Source organism: Chelonoidis abingdonii, chromosome 6, assembly GCF_003597395.2.
Source record: "Chelonoidis abingdonii isolate Lonesome George chromosome 6, CheloAbing_2.0, whole genome shotgun sequence".
NCBI lineage: Eukaryota > Metazoa > Chordata > Testudines > Testudinidae > Chelonoidis > Chelonoidis abingdonii.
The window spans coordinates 110,006,433-110,024,249 of record NC_133774.1 but is presented as its reverse complement, the minus strand read 5'-3'; the positions used below and the strand labels follow the sequence as shown (position 1 = coordinate 110,024,249).

The 17,817-nt window shown below is 37.1% G+C and overlaps 1 protein-coding gene across 6 annotated transcripts in view; it reads right to left on the bottom strand.

The window, feature by feature from the left end:
* Positions 1 to 17,817, bottom strand: part of NFIB (nuclear factor I B) — a 228,453-nt gene that overhangs the window by 199,308 nt on the left and 11,328 nt on the right. For 5 of the 6 annotated variants that reach the window (XM_032776168.2, XM_032776161.2, XM_032776194.2 and 2 more), the window contains exon 2: positions 15,119 to 15,650. In XM_032776168.2, the coding sequence (XP_032632059.1) occupies positions 15,119 to 15,650 (532 nt within the window). Of the gene's footprint in view, positions 1 to 15,118; positions 15,651 to 16,028; positions 16,117 to 17,817 lie in introns of those variants that run through there. The other variant, XM_032776185.2, reaches the window with a different exon arrangement.

The window sequence follows — 17,817 nt, the reverse complement described above, 5'->3', positions numbered from 1 at the left end:
AAAGACCAGTGATCCTCATATTACTATAAGCAGCTTTTCCTTTATTTGGAGTCTGTAAATAGAACAGAAATCATTACATGATAACTATAAATCATGCCACGGAATATTCAGGTGATAAATACCAACTGAGTTAAAAGAATGTACAAGGAGCCACGGAGGATCTTAAAAGAATTACAGCACTGCAACATGTGTGCGCACACACACACTCATATGCCAATGTAAAATTATGTGACTATTTTAAAATACACATTTAGACACCAACATTTTTAGTTACCATAAAAGAGGGGAAACAATCCCTTTTGGCCTAAGTAAAATGTAGTCTCTGCATCCTTTTTTGCAGATTTCAACTACAATTAAGCCAATTCCAATAGTGAATTTATATTCTTAACCTCTTCAAAATTTCTCAAAAATGTAATAAAATCAATAAAGTCTACAATTTGCAGAACATAAATCCTTATAGATCACTACACTAGACACAGTGAACTCACCTTTGAAGCCATATGTGGAAAAAAAAACAAAACATGATATAGATTACTTTAAATTATGTGTCTGATTCTAGACAGCCTAATCAATTTTCCAATTCTACTTTCTGCACAGCTGGTTATTCTTTAACTAACAGACAAACAACAGAATACCTTTTAAAGTTAACTCTTTGTTAGCAGCAAACTGAATGGAAACAGTATATTCATGCTGAAATCCTACTTTGAGGGGAAGAAGTGAGCAATCTTTATTCCGCCTCCCCCCCTTTTACTTTTTTGTTGTGCAAGCATAAATTAAAATCAAGTTACATTCTTAGAAACAGGCATGTTAATCTTGACAATCTTACTGCGAGGTTATTAGCAAGCCTAAAATATTGTTGTGAGGGAAGGAATAGGGGAGACCGTGTTTTAAGGAGGAAAAGGTGAATGGCACAATGAATTCAAAATAGCTCAAGTTACTAATTAAATGTTTTGGATGGCTTCAGTTTAACCAATGCAGACTTCAGAATAAATGATGGCTGTTTAAAAGAAATTGAAAGGGAAAAAAAAATAAAATATATTAAATCACTTCCAATACCAAATAAACCTGAAGAACGAACAACCATCACCTGCCTTACCAACAAGATCTATCCAAATCATCAATAAGTTGTTATATAAGTTGTACTCACAGTGTCCATTCAAGTATGTCAACATAAATTTTAACTGCTGTCATCAGTTTCTTTCATCTCTGACTATTCTATTTACGATTAACTATGTTTACATGTAGGGTGCTTTTTCCACAAAGTGTGAGTAACAAGGCTATATGTATGGACCTCCAGAAGTATTGAAGGGTGATGAAATTCATACACACCCGCAACTTATGGACAGGCCACAAGGCCCCATCCACAAAAGCCATTCCAGCCAATGGCTCCTACATACTGGATATGGTAAGCAGCCTGACCTCTGATGAGTCCTCTGCAGCATACAGACACCCCTCCCCCATACAGCTGCTTTCCTACTCCCTGCCTTGCTGCACAGTGCCATCTCAGGATGTGAAATGGAGGATTGCTTTGTGCTGGCCTTCCACACTGAGGCAAATTTCACCCATAGGGCATGAGATGATTGAGGTATATGTGATATATCTATCTCAGAAATGGAAGGGACCCTGAAAGGTCATCGAGTCCAGCACCCTGCCTTCATTAGCAGGACCAAGAACTGATTTGGCCCCAGATCCATAAGTGGCCCCCTCAAGGGCTAAACTCACAACCCTGGGTTTAGCAGGCCAATGCTCAAACCACTGAGCTATCCCTTTCCCCCAGGTGGAGGTGCTGGAGATGGGAACCTGCTATACAACATAGAACCCTTCTTTGGGCTGCGCACTGGCATGAGGATTTGGCTCACAGTGAAAAAAAAAAGTAAGAGTTGTAAACTTTTTAGTTTGTATCTATCTGCTTAAATGGCCCTCAATACCAAAGCATCCAACTTACTTCAATGATGTTTTAATGTATTTATCCTTCCAACATCCCTGTACCATCACCCCACTTTTACAGATAGGAACTGAGTCACAGAGACACTTATGTAGCTTCCCCAAGGTCACACAGAAAAATCAACAGGAAAGCAAGGAATGGAACCAAGGTTTCCAGAGTCCTAGGCTACTACCCTAACCACTGACCCATACTTCAGAGTATCATCACAATGACACCATTTAAGGAAGTACAGTCTAGTCTGTGTCACTAGATACACTCTTTTTTGTACAGCCACGCCGGAAGAAGACAGGAGGCGATGGAAGTTGTTTAATTAGGCTGCAACTTTATTCACTTCAGATATCTGGGAATACCCAGTAATAAGCTGTACAATGCAGATTATTGTTATTTTCTTAATGAACAGGAGTACTTGTGGCACCTTAGAGACTAACAAATTTATTTCAGCATGAGCTTTCGTGAGCTACAGCTCACTTCTTCGGATGCTGTAGCTCATGAAAGCTCACGCTGAAATAAATTTGTTAGTCTCTAAGGTGCCACAAGTACTCCTGTTCTTTTTGTGGATACAGACTAACACAGCTGCTACCCTGAAAACTGCCATTTTCTTAATGGCTTCCCCCTTCTTGGGAGGGTTGCCATCAGCCCTCCCACTTTCCAATGTGGCCCCAGCCAGCCCATTGCTGGGATCCTGCTGCCCTACCTTCGTTTGAGTATTAAGGGAACTATAAAAGGAGGGGGTTAGCTCCCCAATGAGCCAGGTGTAAGAGGCCCCCTTGCCCTAGCTTCCTTAAGGGATGCTGTCTCCTAAATCCCATTCCAGTCCATTTTATTCAGTAACCATAATCCTTCTGTAATAAATGCCTATGCTGGACACTGCCACATGTTTTTAGTTACGTAGTTGTAACATTTTAACATAACTTTCCTGCCCATCCCACTGGGTTTCTGATCCACACTAGGGAAAACAAACAAACAAAAAAACCCACCCTATCTCAGCCAATCTGTCTTTCCTAGCCCCCAAGGACAAAGGCGACTAGCATAAATGCCTACAGTGCATTCTAGGGGTTATAGGGTGGAGGGCTTCTCTGGAACTGCCAAAGGTATAAATCCCTCCCTCTAATCACCTGGAAGGGCAGTGCCCCCAACCACTGACTCCTACTTAGTCGAGCCACTTTTTGTTTCTCCCTGCTCCATTCTGGTAAACTTTCGTCCTTCTCTGCTGCCAATTGCAGCAGGAGCCCCTATGTGGAAACAACGCCATTTCTTCCAGCCAGCCAGCCAGCGGACCCACCGCATGCAGCTGCGGTGAGCATATTTTCAAGGGGCTTATACGTTGGCCGTTAAAAAAAATCTCTCTAGATTGAAAACGTCTTACCCCAAAATCAGATTAAAAAGATCTGTTTGGCTATTTATAATTATATCAAACTACTATTTTATGTATACATACACACAGTTTTAATAAACCTTTTTTGCTTTTTATAAAACACAGATGGATTTTTAAAAAAATATATGACGATGTGTTGCAAAATCAAATTAGTGATATTTTATAAAAGAAAAAAATATTTTATGTGAAGTTAATTTGCTTCAATAGGCCTACTCATGTGAGTAAACTTTCAGGATAAGACCTTAAATTAATAACCTACTAACTATTTGAATAGCGCTAGATTACAGTTTAGTGCTGTTTTATCACAGCAATATTACTGGTAGGCCCAATAACCATTTCCCTGTGATTTCTGAAAATCAGTTAGACCATACTATGTCATTAATTTTTACAGTTCTACCTACTCAATGATTACAATAGGGACATCTTCCTGTACATCTCAGGGTTTGAGACAGATTATTAGATGTCATGCCCATCTCAAAATATCAGCTACTCTGCTAGCTGAACAGTGATTGTGGGAAGCACACATACACATGAAAAATCTGAGATTAGAAACAGCAACATACATACTATGGAGACTGTCGGGATATTGCACCACTGATTGTTCGTCAAACCAAGGGTAATTCACAGACATTTAAAAAGTGCAAGCACTGTGCCATCAAAGGCAAGAATTTTAGAAACAGAAGTAAAACACTCTCTTCTCCCCTCCCCTCTCTCAATAAATGTAGGTATTACATCAACTTAGTAGGCAAAAAGTCTTTTTCTACAGAGACCACAGCTATCCCTGGACACAAGCTAGCTAAAAAGGAAGTTTTACAATAATTCTGAAATCACTTAGCCATTTGTGACACTAATATGAACTGTCCCTTTAACCTTAAGCAATTCCTTAAAAAATGGAAGTAACACGGGGGTGCTGGAACAATGTATAATGAGGGTTCTGAGAGCTATTGAATCAAATTGTAAACCTCATGATGGAAACCACTTCAAGCCAGGGGGTGTGTCAGCACCCCTAGTTCCAGCACCTATGAAGTAACAAGTCCATGTTTAAGAGACAAGGTGGGTGAGGGAATATCTTTTATTGAACCAATTTCTGGTGGTGAGAGACACACGTTTTTGAGCTTGCACAGAGTTCTCTCACCAACAGAGGTTGGTCCAATAAAAGGTATTACCTCACTCACCTTGTCTCTCTAATATCCTGAGACCAACACAGCTACAACAACGCTGCACACTACAATGAAAGTCCATGTTTGACATTTTCATCCTAAAGTACAATCAAGGCCAAGTCCCCTTTCCAGCATATTACATTCAAAGGATGTTTTTGATAGACACATTAAGGTGGATATAAAATTCAAAAAATGAACTAAGAGCATCTGGCTGACGCAGAATTGAGGCATTTTCTCTTGGGAGAGAGAATGATTCTACACTTGCTAAAAGAAATGCAATTTTTTTACACAGCAAAACAGAATGCAGTGTCCCTCTAACTATTAATCCCTCTGCCACCTCTTCCACCAAGGAGGGCTGCCAATTTGTCCCCATCACTGTCAGCAGACAAAAGACGACTATTACAGCCAGACCACATCAAACAGAAGACACAGCAACTCCAAAGGGATGCCTTGAAATCCACTCGGGTGTAAAGTCAGGGCTGAAGTCTTCTTGTCAGCTGTTACCACAAAAGAATCGGAGGAAACAGTGGCACCGTTAAACAATGAAAAGGTCAAGCAGTTCGAAGCCACTTCATGACCCAGACAAGTCAAGGTCAAGAGATTCAGGTAGCAACTTTGCCTGGGCATAAGTTACAGCACAAATGACTTGTTTTAACAAATCAGCTTTGGTCAATTAAACCTAACAAGACATGTTGCATCACGTAGCAGGGTTCCTGACACTAAGGCCAGGAGCTGAGGCTGGCCTCGTAAAACAAGGCTTTTAACATGGCATAACAAATTTAAGGGTAATCCATCCAGAAACTGCTGATGTCAGAATAATAAAATACATGTTGTCCTGACTAGAAGACATTTTCACACTTTTAAATCAGAGACACTGGAGCATAATTGTCCCTTCAATACCTCTGCAACTTTCTCACTGGATTAGTGGAGAGTTATACACATACATGAAGTGGAGAAGTGGCTGTACCAGAAATACTGTTGCTCAGCTATATACAATGCATTTATAGATTTGAATACAAGTTTCTTTACAACTTGCTATGAACTAACCTGACCCAGAAATCAAGCTGAAAATCATGTTATTTTTGACCGATGTGGTTTGCAAAAATCAAGTTTTTAATTTCAAATATATTTTGTCTCTGAATATTTATAAAACTTTTAAATTATAGCATTTGAAACTTCTATATTAGGTAGTATGCATATTTTAGTTGGTTCTATTTTAAAGAAAAAAATAAATCAGAATAGTTAGTTAATGTTCCAATAAGCGGATTTTATTATAGAAGCAGTTTTGGGAGCATACTGAGAAATGTCTGACTAAAAAAAAACCACATATACTGTCTTCAGCATAAAAAGCTGATACTTCTCTCTCATTTATTTAAATTCATCCCATGTGAGAATGAAGAGTACAACTGTTAATACTGCATTACAGTTGAAGAGTCATGTGCACAATTAAGAAAATCAGAAATTAAAATTAAAAAATTCTACACTGGAGCAAATAATATGGAAAATGCTACATATGGACAGTATGTTTGAGTTAACAGTATATTAGAAATCTTAATTTTTTTAATTTCCTAACTTATGTGCTTGATTTTTCAACAGTGGTACTGCATTACGGTTAGTTTTTGTATTTAATTTCCTTGTTCATTCTTTTGAAGGGTGAAAATAATTAAAAGGCCCTTAGAGTTGTACAAGCACCTTCAGTAAAGGTATCTTTATATAGCGAAGGACACTCAGAGCTACAAAGACGCCCTTATGCTTTAGTTTTAAAGGCGCCTTTACAATAAAAACGCTTAAGGTAACTCAGGACTAAAGGAAGCTTTAGTGGTTGAGCTGCCTTTAGCTACATTCTTATGGGAATGCTATCTACGGCCCTCAGTAGTTATGGGTGGCCTAAAGTTAAAGTGATATCTGATATTTTAAGTGATTTTGGTGGAAGGAATGGAACACACAAGAAGTTAAGAGAAAATGTTCTAACGCTCATGTAAAAAAGTGCTGATTTAAAAATGTTTCTAACACAAAAACTAAGGAACAGATTTTGGAGTGTTATTCCTACTTCAGTTAAGACAAAAAAAAATCAAGTCAGGTTTCATGTTTCTAACTCTAACCATTTCTGAAATACAATAAAGCAAAACTTCATTTGAATCATTTTCTTTTTCCCAACACACACAACCCAAAAAATGGCCAAAACAATTGTCTGGGTGTACCGCAAGAAGGACAGGAGACTTGTTATGGGTTTTAATCAGGCCGCAACTTTATTATATAGATGTCTGGGACTACCTGGCAGATAAAGTGTATAGTGCAGGAAATTCATGCTTATTCAAATCAATTCTCCGGGGCTTTTCAGCCCCCCTTTGTTTAATCCATGCTTATTCACATAAATTCTCGGGGGCTTCCACCAGCCCCCCTTTGTTTCCATCCAGGTCCCCCAGCCGACCTATGGCTTCAACCTTACCATCCACCAGCCTTGCAAGATGCTTAAGGAGGGCTATGAGAATGGAGGGGTTGGCTCCCTGCCATTTCGGTCATGGAAGTCCTCAAACCCCCTCCTCCGTTCTGTTTCTTTATCCAGTACTTCCTTTTAAGTCTTTTACCAGGCCATTTATCTGGTCTCTCTCTGCCCTCCTTTTGGAGTACTACACTGAACATCCGCCCAATATTACAAAATAAGTTGTGACATATGGCCTACCACCTTTTCTATTCACCAGAAAAGGTCCATCCTCACACCCGCTGTGAGGAAGGTGAAAAAAGCACACTCCACCAAAGCCAATTCTGGTGGTTTGGGAAAAATTCCTTTCCAGCCCCCCTTTAAAAGGGGCGACTAGGGTAATGTCCACACCAGATCCAAATCCAGCCTGCCATTTGCCTCCACTTGCTGGCTACTAGGGGAGAGAGGGTGGGTGCTAGTTTCCTCATTGCTTTCACATAGAGACTTGCCCCCACTCAGGTTTTGTGCCTTTATGCACATTCCTGGGGGGGTGAGTCATTGCTGCAAAGTTGACCACTGAGCACCTTTTGCAGCAGTTTCTGCATTTCTTACTCTCCCCATCCTGCCCTCCCCCCCCCCCCCCAAAAAAGCAGAGCTGTCCTTTGGATAAGCCCATACAAATTCTGCCCCACCTTTAGTTGTGGTGCAGTCATTCAGCTCAAACTTTTAAAGAAAAGTAAAAAATTACCTTTGTGCTGAGTTCAAGCTTGGAAAATTTCAGCCCAAAATTCATCTGTTTGAAAAAGTTATGAATATAAAGGTGGGGAGAAGAAGAGAGATGACACTGCAAGACCGCAACTCAACCCTATTCAGTGCTCACTGCTCACGAACAATATAATATACACACACAGAAATCAACTCTCTTTTCCCTTTGACCAAGATAATACTATAGGACATTTTTCTCACTTACTAACCTTTGAGCACCTAAACCTCCAATTAAAATCTAGGATTGCTTTGCCTCTATTTATGTTTATTAGCAACTGTTTCTATAAGTTCTACTGGTATTAAAAAAAGAGTAAAACCATGAAACCTCCACATAAAGAGCAGCATCTTGTTACTGTCAAACAAACCTTGGCTAATTAGACAGGCTTTTTTTCCTTTTTCTTCACTTAGCATCTGAAAAGTATCTCCAGAATTAAGTGATTTCTTCTCTATCCCAAAATGTAAGTATTAAACCTGTTAAATTAGCAGTAGAACTTGACAGGGTATTTTAAGTTCATCAACCCAAATGATTACTGTAAAGCAACATACCACCTTGTCACTGAGAAGGGAGTGTAAGGCTTTAGAAAGCCTTTTGAATTGTTATGCTTGGCATTGTGGCATGCTGATATAATAACCAGGGCTTCCGATAGCATAACCGCTAGTCCTTGAGATTTCCAAAGTTACTCCTCCAACAAGGAGACAGGCTAGGGGAAACGAAAGTTGGACATCTTAGCCTGGAAAAACCAGATGGGTTGCTCAGTCACCCTCCTTTAGCACAAACAATGTATGCACCTTTAAAGTATGTTAATTGACAACACTTCTGTTGTAATATACTTCAAAATATAAAGTGTAATGGTATTAGTGTTTAATTCACCTTTAACTAAGCCTTCACTGTAACTATAGACATCTTCAACATTTAGGAAAATGAGAATGTTTAAAAAAAATTGTCTTTCTCCCTTATTTTAACCATTTCCCTTACAAATTAATAAAGTTATTTACATTTTTAAAAAAGAAGTATTTTTGTTCACAACTCTGAGTATTTTTTGTTTGATTCTACAATAAGGCAGTAATCCAGTGCTGACTTTATGCCCTGTTGCCATGGAAACTACTATGGTATCAGAAATTAAAGATTATCATTATGCCCTAAACTTTCAAACAGTGCCACAGGATTTAACCACAAAACTCCCCTTGACTTAAATAGGAACTATGTTCCTTAATCCTGTGATGATTTCACTACTGAGACCAAGAGGAACAGAAGCCTTCTTGAAATACATGTCTTTCATACATGCCAGGAACATCGTCATTAAATATTTAAAAGTTCCTCCTTCTCTCTGACCAACCCTATACTATCGCTAAGAGTCCCACTTTGATGGGAAATTAACAAAAAAAATTACCATCCATTTTGGATTTTAGATCTACATTCCAAAATGTCAGTAGACACACACAGACCAAAAAAATCAAGAATAGCATGCAGTCTTTTCAAATATTTTAATTCCCTATATCTTCATGCATAAAATATTTGCAAGAACCATTTGGAAAACATTACCACATCCATGTTCACATCTAATTAACCATGATCGTTTAACAATGAATGCATGCCATGTCTGTTCTTTCAGCACGGATGAGGTACCGTATGTATTCTCATGCGAAAAGAAGCATGTAGTATTTTTTCAGTTTAAATATATTTTCTTCATAATTCCAGTTAAATTGGAATTGATCAAAGCAAACTGATGTTTAATATAATATAACAATCTGCCAGCTAAAGATAAACCACAATTTTAAAATCAGAATTGATAAAATATGAAACTTGTTCTTCTGCTCCATATTGGCTTTGTTCCAAAAATGAGATTGTTACTAACACAAGGGTTCAGTTTGCCATATCAGAACTTAGATGCCAAGTTTTCGTATTGGCACCTGGGCTCTGATAGTTAAACCTGGAACTGCCTTGTGAAGCTGTATGTCATGACTGAAGTTCCATGCCATGACAAGAACTAACCCATATAATCTAGTGGTTAGGAAGATGTTAGTTGGAACTATTTGGTGGAATTCCCAGTTCAACCACTGATTTACTGTATGAATTTAGTAAGTCATTTAACCACTGTGCCTTGGTGTAGCCTTCTGCAAAATGGTTATAATACTTAATTTTATGTTCCCATATTAAATTTTCAATAATGGGCCAATCCTGCGAGGAAATGGGAGTTGGGACAAGTAGTAATTCAATGAACTGATCCTTATAGGCCCATTTTTGCATTCATTGAACACACAGGCATCAAAGTGCACAAGAAACGCAAATGCTGGTCATAAGTATATGAGGATGATGTAGCACTTTGAGCACCTGCATATCACCAGCATTAAATGAATCACCCATAAAACAGATTATGCAGCAATATATTGTTGCATGTAGTTTTCAACTGAATAAAATATCTTTAAACTTTATTCCTAAACTGAACTAATCATCATAAATAATTTCATGCACTTTTTAAATATTTAAAAATTACCACTTTGATATTCCTAACTATGATATAAAGTTTTAGTAATATTAGTAAAAATATAAACAAAGTATATTACTTCAAAGATGTCAGTTACCTAAAAAACAAAACTTAATAAAGAGATTGAACTATTACGCCACTAGTATTTCACTAGTTAACTCTTATAACTCAGAAGTGCCATTTTTTTTAATTATTAAAATTTCTTATTAAACAAAGTTACACTTTTCACAGGAAAACAATGCATATGGATTACCATGATATTCCACATGAAAAAGAGTGAAGTGACCATTCAAAAAAAAAAAAAATTAACCATAATTGTCAATGTTAAAAAGGCTGAATACTGTTTCAAATCATTGCAGTTGAGACACATGGACTTCTGTGTTCCTGTTCAGATTATCTGAAAATGTACTTAATAACAGGACGAAGTACAGTCCAAAAATCAGTAAGCCTGAGTTAGTTTAAACTGAAGACTGTTGAAGTCATGTGGTTTGTACAAAGTGCCAGCACACAACAGTTGCTATCTCTTGAGATCTGTAAACTTCCTAGTGGTGCAATAGATGCATTTTTCCTCACATACAGCTCTCCCCTACCCACTCTTGAGAAAGTTCAGTCTACACCCTCCCTTCCCTCTTTCTCTCACTCCCCTCCCTCCTCCCTTTCCCCCAAACAGACAGGACACAGTCTGGCAATTCAGGGACTCACATAGGCCAGACTTCCTTCTGTGCAGCCCTTTGGGTAGAACTGCTAATCCTTCTTATTAATTAAAGAGATAATGGTGGTTAACCAGAAAGCAGTATTAATGCTAACTATCTAGGAAACTTCAACAGAAATTATTTAGCCTTTTTGTTGATTTCCTAGTAACAGAATTGTGCAGCTGGAATTCTAACAGCTTGATGTTTTAAGAACTTAGAAATTTGGGAGTGTCTGAACTATATCAGACTAAGAGGGACTGTATTTTTTTGCTACACTCATACTTAATTATTAAGTTTAAAGCGTTTTCCCTGATCTCCTGATTTAGATTAGTTCCTGGGGTTAAAGCTCTCCAATTATATCACTCTTACACCATGAGAAAGAGAAGAGTGTAAGCATGAGGTAATATAACTTTTGTGAGAAATACACTGTGATAGGAACAGGCATATAAAAAACACTTCAAAATGCTTAATACATCTACTATTATTTTAATCTTTTAGATTTCCAAAACATTTCTCAAGGTGCACTGTGCTTCATTCAGTATACAATGGAATACCTAATATAAAGGTTGTATTTTATTTATGTTAAAAAAAATTAACAAAGACAACATGAGGATTAAGAATTCTACAGATGAGAAACATCACTGTAGATATTTTATGATTTAGAAAAACAGCAATGCAAATTTTAAAATTATCTGTTGTAGGATTAAGTAAAACAGCTACAAGAGGAAAGGATTTATATTATCTGAGGTTCTACTGCAGCAAACAAGTACAGCAGCTTTCATTCAGTGATTGTCAAAAACTTTCCAATGTGCCCACTGCAATGCGGATGCCAACCAACGAATCAAAGGCATTCAGCAACTAGACAAAGAGGGTCTGATGCCAACCTCGGTGCCACTGGCAACCATTATTGGCATCAAGCACATTGTCTGCCTTCCCCCTCCTCCTCCTGGCACTTGACAAACAAAATGGCGGTTCTTGTAGCAACGAAACACAGCATAAGCGCTGCACTGATTGAATCAAATACCACCAAATGATTTTATGGACTGAGTTGTAGTTTATACCAAATGATACATGCTGTCTATCGGATAACAAAAAAATATCTAGTTTTGTCAACAGAAATGGTAATCATGGCATTTACTAATTTATTTATTTTTTAATCAGAAAAAATAGACATATATCAAATAGTCAGAACACCAGAGAAATATGTTTTTTAAAAGAATTATTTTTATGCTAAGCATTCTAATGACCTAGGTATACAGCATATTGTAAACTTTAGTTTTTTTCCCCAAAACCACTAAAAGCAGCAATATGGAAACCCGTGTCAAACCCCTTCTAATTTTTTTTTACATTCTGCAACAGAAGAGGATGCTAATAAGAGACGGGGGGAGAAAAGAGCTGAATGTTGAGAGAGGAGCAAAAAGGAGAACCAGATAAAGTTGGTCAATGACAAATCTTGATAGGCTGGGTCTCTATTTCTTCCTTCAAAAGAAACATTGAATACAAGTAGAAGAAACCCCTTTTATAAAGGACCAAAAGGATATTGACATTTCTAGATCTGGAAATTGTCAATATATTGCAAGATTACTCCACACTGCAATGCGGATGCCAACCAACAAATCACAGGCATCCTAGGCTAAACAAAGAAGGTCTGATGCCAATCCTGGTGCCACTGGCAACCATCATTGGCACTCTAACTATTCTTCCTCATGTTTTCTCCTAGTCAATTTTTTTAAAAAATCAACCTCTGTTTTGTTTCACTTACTTGTTATTTTTTCATATTTCTTTCAGGAATTGTTTTTATTTCTATACTTAACGTATATGACATAATTAAGTAGTTTTTCATAAACCAAAAAAGAAATAAAGTCATGTGCTAGATAAGCATGAAGTCAATGAAACTGCTGTATCTTTTACAAAACCTGACATCCTTAATCAATTGCACTGCAATTCCCCATACTGAACAGCTCTCGATAAAGAAGAGAAAGATTAAAACCTTGACACAAGAAAAAAATACAAAAAGTTAACTTAACATGACTTCTTCAAAAGTAGAGAGCCACCACCTTAACAAGAGATTTACAGCAATGCAGTGAGATACAAATTAGATGCACAGTTTACAATAAACAAAGGGTATACCAATGGTGACTTCATACAAATAAGTTAATCAACTTTATCTTCCAGTATATTTTCTTAGTAGCTCCTTGTATCTTTGGAAATATATAATGTTAGCGTACGGTTCTCTTATTCTATTTGACACTTCTTAAAATAACGTATTTTGTCAATTCATTCAAACCAATCATCCAGTAACGCCCCTCACTCACCCTGATTCCCCATTTCAAGTTAAAGTTTGCCACCAACTTAAAAATTGACAAAGTTTAAGAGATTATACCGACCCTATGTTGCCTTGGTTCCAGAGTTGCTTGAACCATTTTGTTTCCTCTTGTAGTCTTGACTTTCAGAAAGATATATTTTACAGACAGGTAAAATGTGTTAGTATTAAGGCTATGTCTTACCATATGTATTTCCATAATGTCACTTCCTGAACTTTTTGCACTAAAGAAATTTAGAGTTATAACATATAATTAAGATGTTTTGTTTGAAGCTACCACAGACAGTAAACACTTTTCTTTTTGTTTTCCTGGATCAGTTTTGCCAGATTTTGCAACCACATCAAATCACTGCAAAACAACCAAATGTTGTATATACACTGTATACTCCTGAGAGAGAGAAAAAAGCTAAAAAAAAAAGCAGAACCAACTACCAAATTATATTTTTTCATTATGAATAATCCAGCAAAACTCCCTATATTTAATTTGCTTTACTTAAATTATATGATCATAACACATAATTTGGGGAATTAAATATGAATTCTAGAATAGAGGTTCATTAAAAACTTATTGTTGTATGTGTTCTATATAATTAATACAATAAATAGTATGTAAAATCTATAGTCAAATGAAGGCAGGTGCCATTTTACGTTTGTTACTAATAAAAACCATTCAGTTAATTTCTCAGTTAAATCCCCTAGTTATATACAACGCATCAGATAACTGTCTGCCATCTGCCTTTCTGCAGGCCATTTCTGCCCACCACCAGGCCAAGTTATGAAATGGCCCACCATCTGTGGCAGTTCAAACTTTACTCAGTTTGGATTTACAGCTAAAAAAGCAATGCTTTATTAATGTGGATAATCAGTAATATAAAGACTTCTAGAGAATGGTATAATTACAAGAGAATAAAAACAGACCTATAAGAAAGAGCGTGCATTTCACGGGTTTCAGAAATATGAAAACATGTATCTACTTGGATCCATTTATCATTCAGATGACCTGCAAATGAATACTATTATCAATGAATTATATACATAAAGTTTGACAAGCAAAATACTTTCTCTGAATCATCTGTAGAGCATTATGAACAGCTGGTTTCCTTTTAGTCCTATATCTCTAAGTTTAACTGTCTCTTTTTTTTAAGTGTACCTAGTATTTTCCATATTTAAACAATTCTTAAGTAAAAGTATGTGTATCAGTGTACTATGAAAATATTATTTTGATGGAAAAGTTTGGGCAAATCTGCATCATGCATCTTTGAAAAGTAAAATTAATATCGGTAATATGAAGTGGTTCATACAATCAAAGAGTGGTTATTAAAATATGATAAAATGCAAATACTGCATGCTATAATTCTGACTATATAACAACAATATTTACAGGGGCTATGTTAATGTTTCTTTGCTAAATCCTTTTTTATGTTTGATTTTTGCAATAGTTGAGAAAGTTTGTAGTTGCTCTTCAGAGCAATAACAAATTGATCAATATAAGCATTAGTCATTGAACACAAGTAATTAAAAGAAAATGTAAAAACTTATATTTTGTATGTATGTTTCTGTGCAAGTACACACATATGCATGTGTCATTAATGAAGTTGAAAACAGATCTATAAAATATTCATATTTTCTGGATTACTAACTGCAAAAATATCCAACATATTGTCAGTTTTTGACAAAAATGAACGTCAAAGGAACTCAAATATTCCTTGTTCCTTTTGCAAGAAAAACCAGCACGTATGTCATATGCATGTGTCAAGTACATATGTTTGTTGGAGTGAACGTGTATCCGTGTATACGTATACATGCTGACTTACAAATGTGTACATACCCAAGTTTTGTATATATACCACAGAAAAATGTGTCATTGGAAGTCTTCCCTTAAAAGAAAAAAAGCTGCTTGGAACCAGTATTTGACATACTAACATAGAAACACAACAATCTGCTTCCTACCTTGCTCCTGCACGTAGTATGCCAAAAACAAATCAAGCTCCTTGACTGATACTGTTATGTGATGTGGCTGGACGCAAAGTGCTGGATTTGTGCAATGTGGGGATTTCATGAGTCGCTCTCCATCCGTACTTTCCAAGGGGATGCCTTTGAACAGGATCACCATGACTAGATCCAGACGCCAAACTTTGTCAGCCTGTCGCAGGCAATCGATTCTCCTAATCTTACCCTTCTGGTCAGGATTGGACAATACACAGCATGGGTGCTTCTTCCCAGTAACAGTGAGCACAAAATCCTCCCGGTACTCTTGGCGGATATCTTTGCGCAGTTTGGCGAGGAGCCTGGATGCCCACTTCTGTTTAATTTCAGGCTTTTCACTAAGTAGCTCATCCTTGACTGCTCTTTCCTCATCCTTTGACATTCGCTTCTCATGTTTTTTAAAGTACTTGCGTTTTCGAGCCTGAAGGTTGAACCAAGTATAAGCGATTGCACGGACATGTGGTAGAAGTGCCTCAATGAACGGGTGAAATTCATCCTGTTGAAAGAAAAGGTGCGGGGGAGAAAGAAGAAAACTCAAAGTCAGTTTGTTCTCATAATAAAGGCAATAGAGAGATAAGTTGCCGAACATTCTGAAGTGAAAACCAAGATGAAGAAAATATAGACTTAACATTTACAATAATTTCTGCACAACACCCCTTTATGTAATTACTACAACTGTCAGACAAGAGACAGAAGTATCCTGAGCATCACATTTTCCCCACATTTCATCCTCTGAAAGAAACACGTGATGGCTTTATTTTGTATGCCCTTCCATTCACAATGCTATACAGACTACATCATTTAAAAGATGCTATCAAGATGTTTTATTTCTAACATTTAAAAATTTGACTGATCGGCTAATGCCAAGCAGTACCATTTTACAAAGAGGACACAATACGATTTTAAAAATTCTGAGCAGAAATGTTCAGAACGTAGGAGCGAATGCCACAGTTCATTTCTCTTCTCTGTGGCACAGAAACACAAAGCATATACATGCTCAGTGTAATGCCACACAGTTCCCGCTTCTGGAGCATGCTCTCAGCAAGAGACTGCTGGTGGCACAAAGAGCATGCGCCATTAAACTTGATCCATTCTCTTATCAATCGTCCAACATTCCAACACTGAAACAGCACCATTCCAGTGGTGGTAACTAGAGAAACCAGTATACGGTAAGGGAAGGTGGGCAAAAGACACAGCATGTAAAAATCCTGAACAGAAGCTTCTGTACTTAGAGCTCTGCATGCCTCCCTCCCATTCCCCCCACCACCACGCACACACACACACACACACCCCCATAGTAAAATAGAAGTTTATGAAGTTGAGAACAAAATTACATTAATGTTTGTCCAGAAGCTCTACTATCGGATTTGAAGCCCCACAGAGATAGTTAATTTGTTAATGATCACATGAGTGTGGCAATTATTCTAAACCCCTTAAAAATCAATCTGAGATTTACAATGAAAAATGGCAACTTGGCACAAATTTTGCATTCTTTGTGTTTCTGCATGCTGTGGCAGGGTGACATTAGGAGTATACCACTGGTCAAACACCGCTTTTGTGAAATCCACACCATTTATATACATTTTTAAAATATCCTTCCTAGCATATGGCTTTACCTGCAGGTTCATATCTTCTACCTAGTTGCAGTGTGCAATGCATTAAAGGAGGCAAAGCCTAAATGTTATTCATTCATTTTGCCTGTTTTAAGTAGCATCCTCCATACTTGTTCATGTCCAAACAGGACTTTCCCCCAAAGTCCTTGACTGATACTGTTATGTGATGTGGCTGGACGCAAAGTGCTGGATTTGTGCAATGTGGGGATTTCATGTCTACCTCTGTGAACAAATATGAATATAATTATTCCACTAATTTAAAATGGCCAAAACCCACTACCAAACACTACTATGTTTTGGTTTTGAAGGAAGAGCTTGAGAGGGGAGTCTCACTATTTTTTACTTTCTTTGTGTTTCTGTTTTTAAGCACTATGCAGTGGTTATGCATCACACTGAATGATGGAATACAATCATACCACAACTTAGCTTTCTTCATGTGATTATACACAAGACTAGAGTATATAAACTAATATTTTTGTTACACTGATAGAAATGGAATGACATATTTAATCAGTGGGATGATTAACTCAATTAGGTAAAAATGACTAAAGTATGACTAATGGCTTTATAATTATACAGAATTCACAATATTTTCTTGGTGACCTATTGGACTTCAGATTGAGATTTTGGTATTAAAAACTTCAAATTTAAAAGCAATTTCAGAGTATTCTGAATGTTAAAATCATGTAAGTTTTGATTTTTCATCCCTAATTGCCCCCCCTTCCAAAAAAAAAAGTTGTGAGCCCAGTTGCACATAAGGCCAAACATTACCTTCACAAGAAAAAACATCTGAATCAAAACTGAACAGTAAAGGATGCAAATGGTTTTATTACAGTGTGAAACATAAAAGCAATGATTAAACTGTTCAGCAGTTTCCAGCAGAGATTTGAACATTTCTGATACTATACTGGCACACAAAACTAGGCCAGGCAAAGAGTTAAACCACAATCTGTTCTTTGTGTGGGAAGGCAGTAGTGCACTGAGCAACCACAGCCCACGATAAGACTTCCCTATCGCCATATACTTTCTGATGCCATGCTTTTTCCTCTC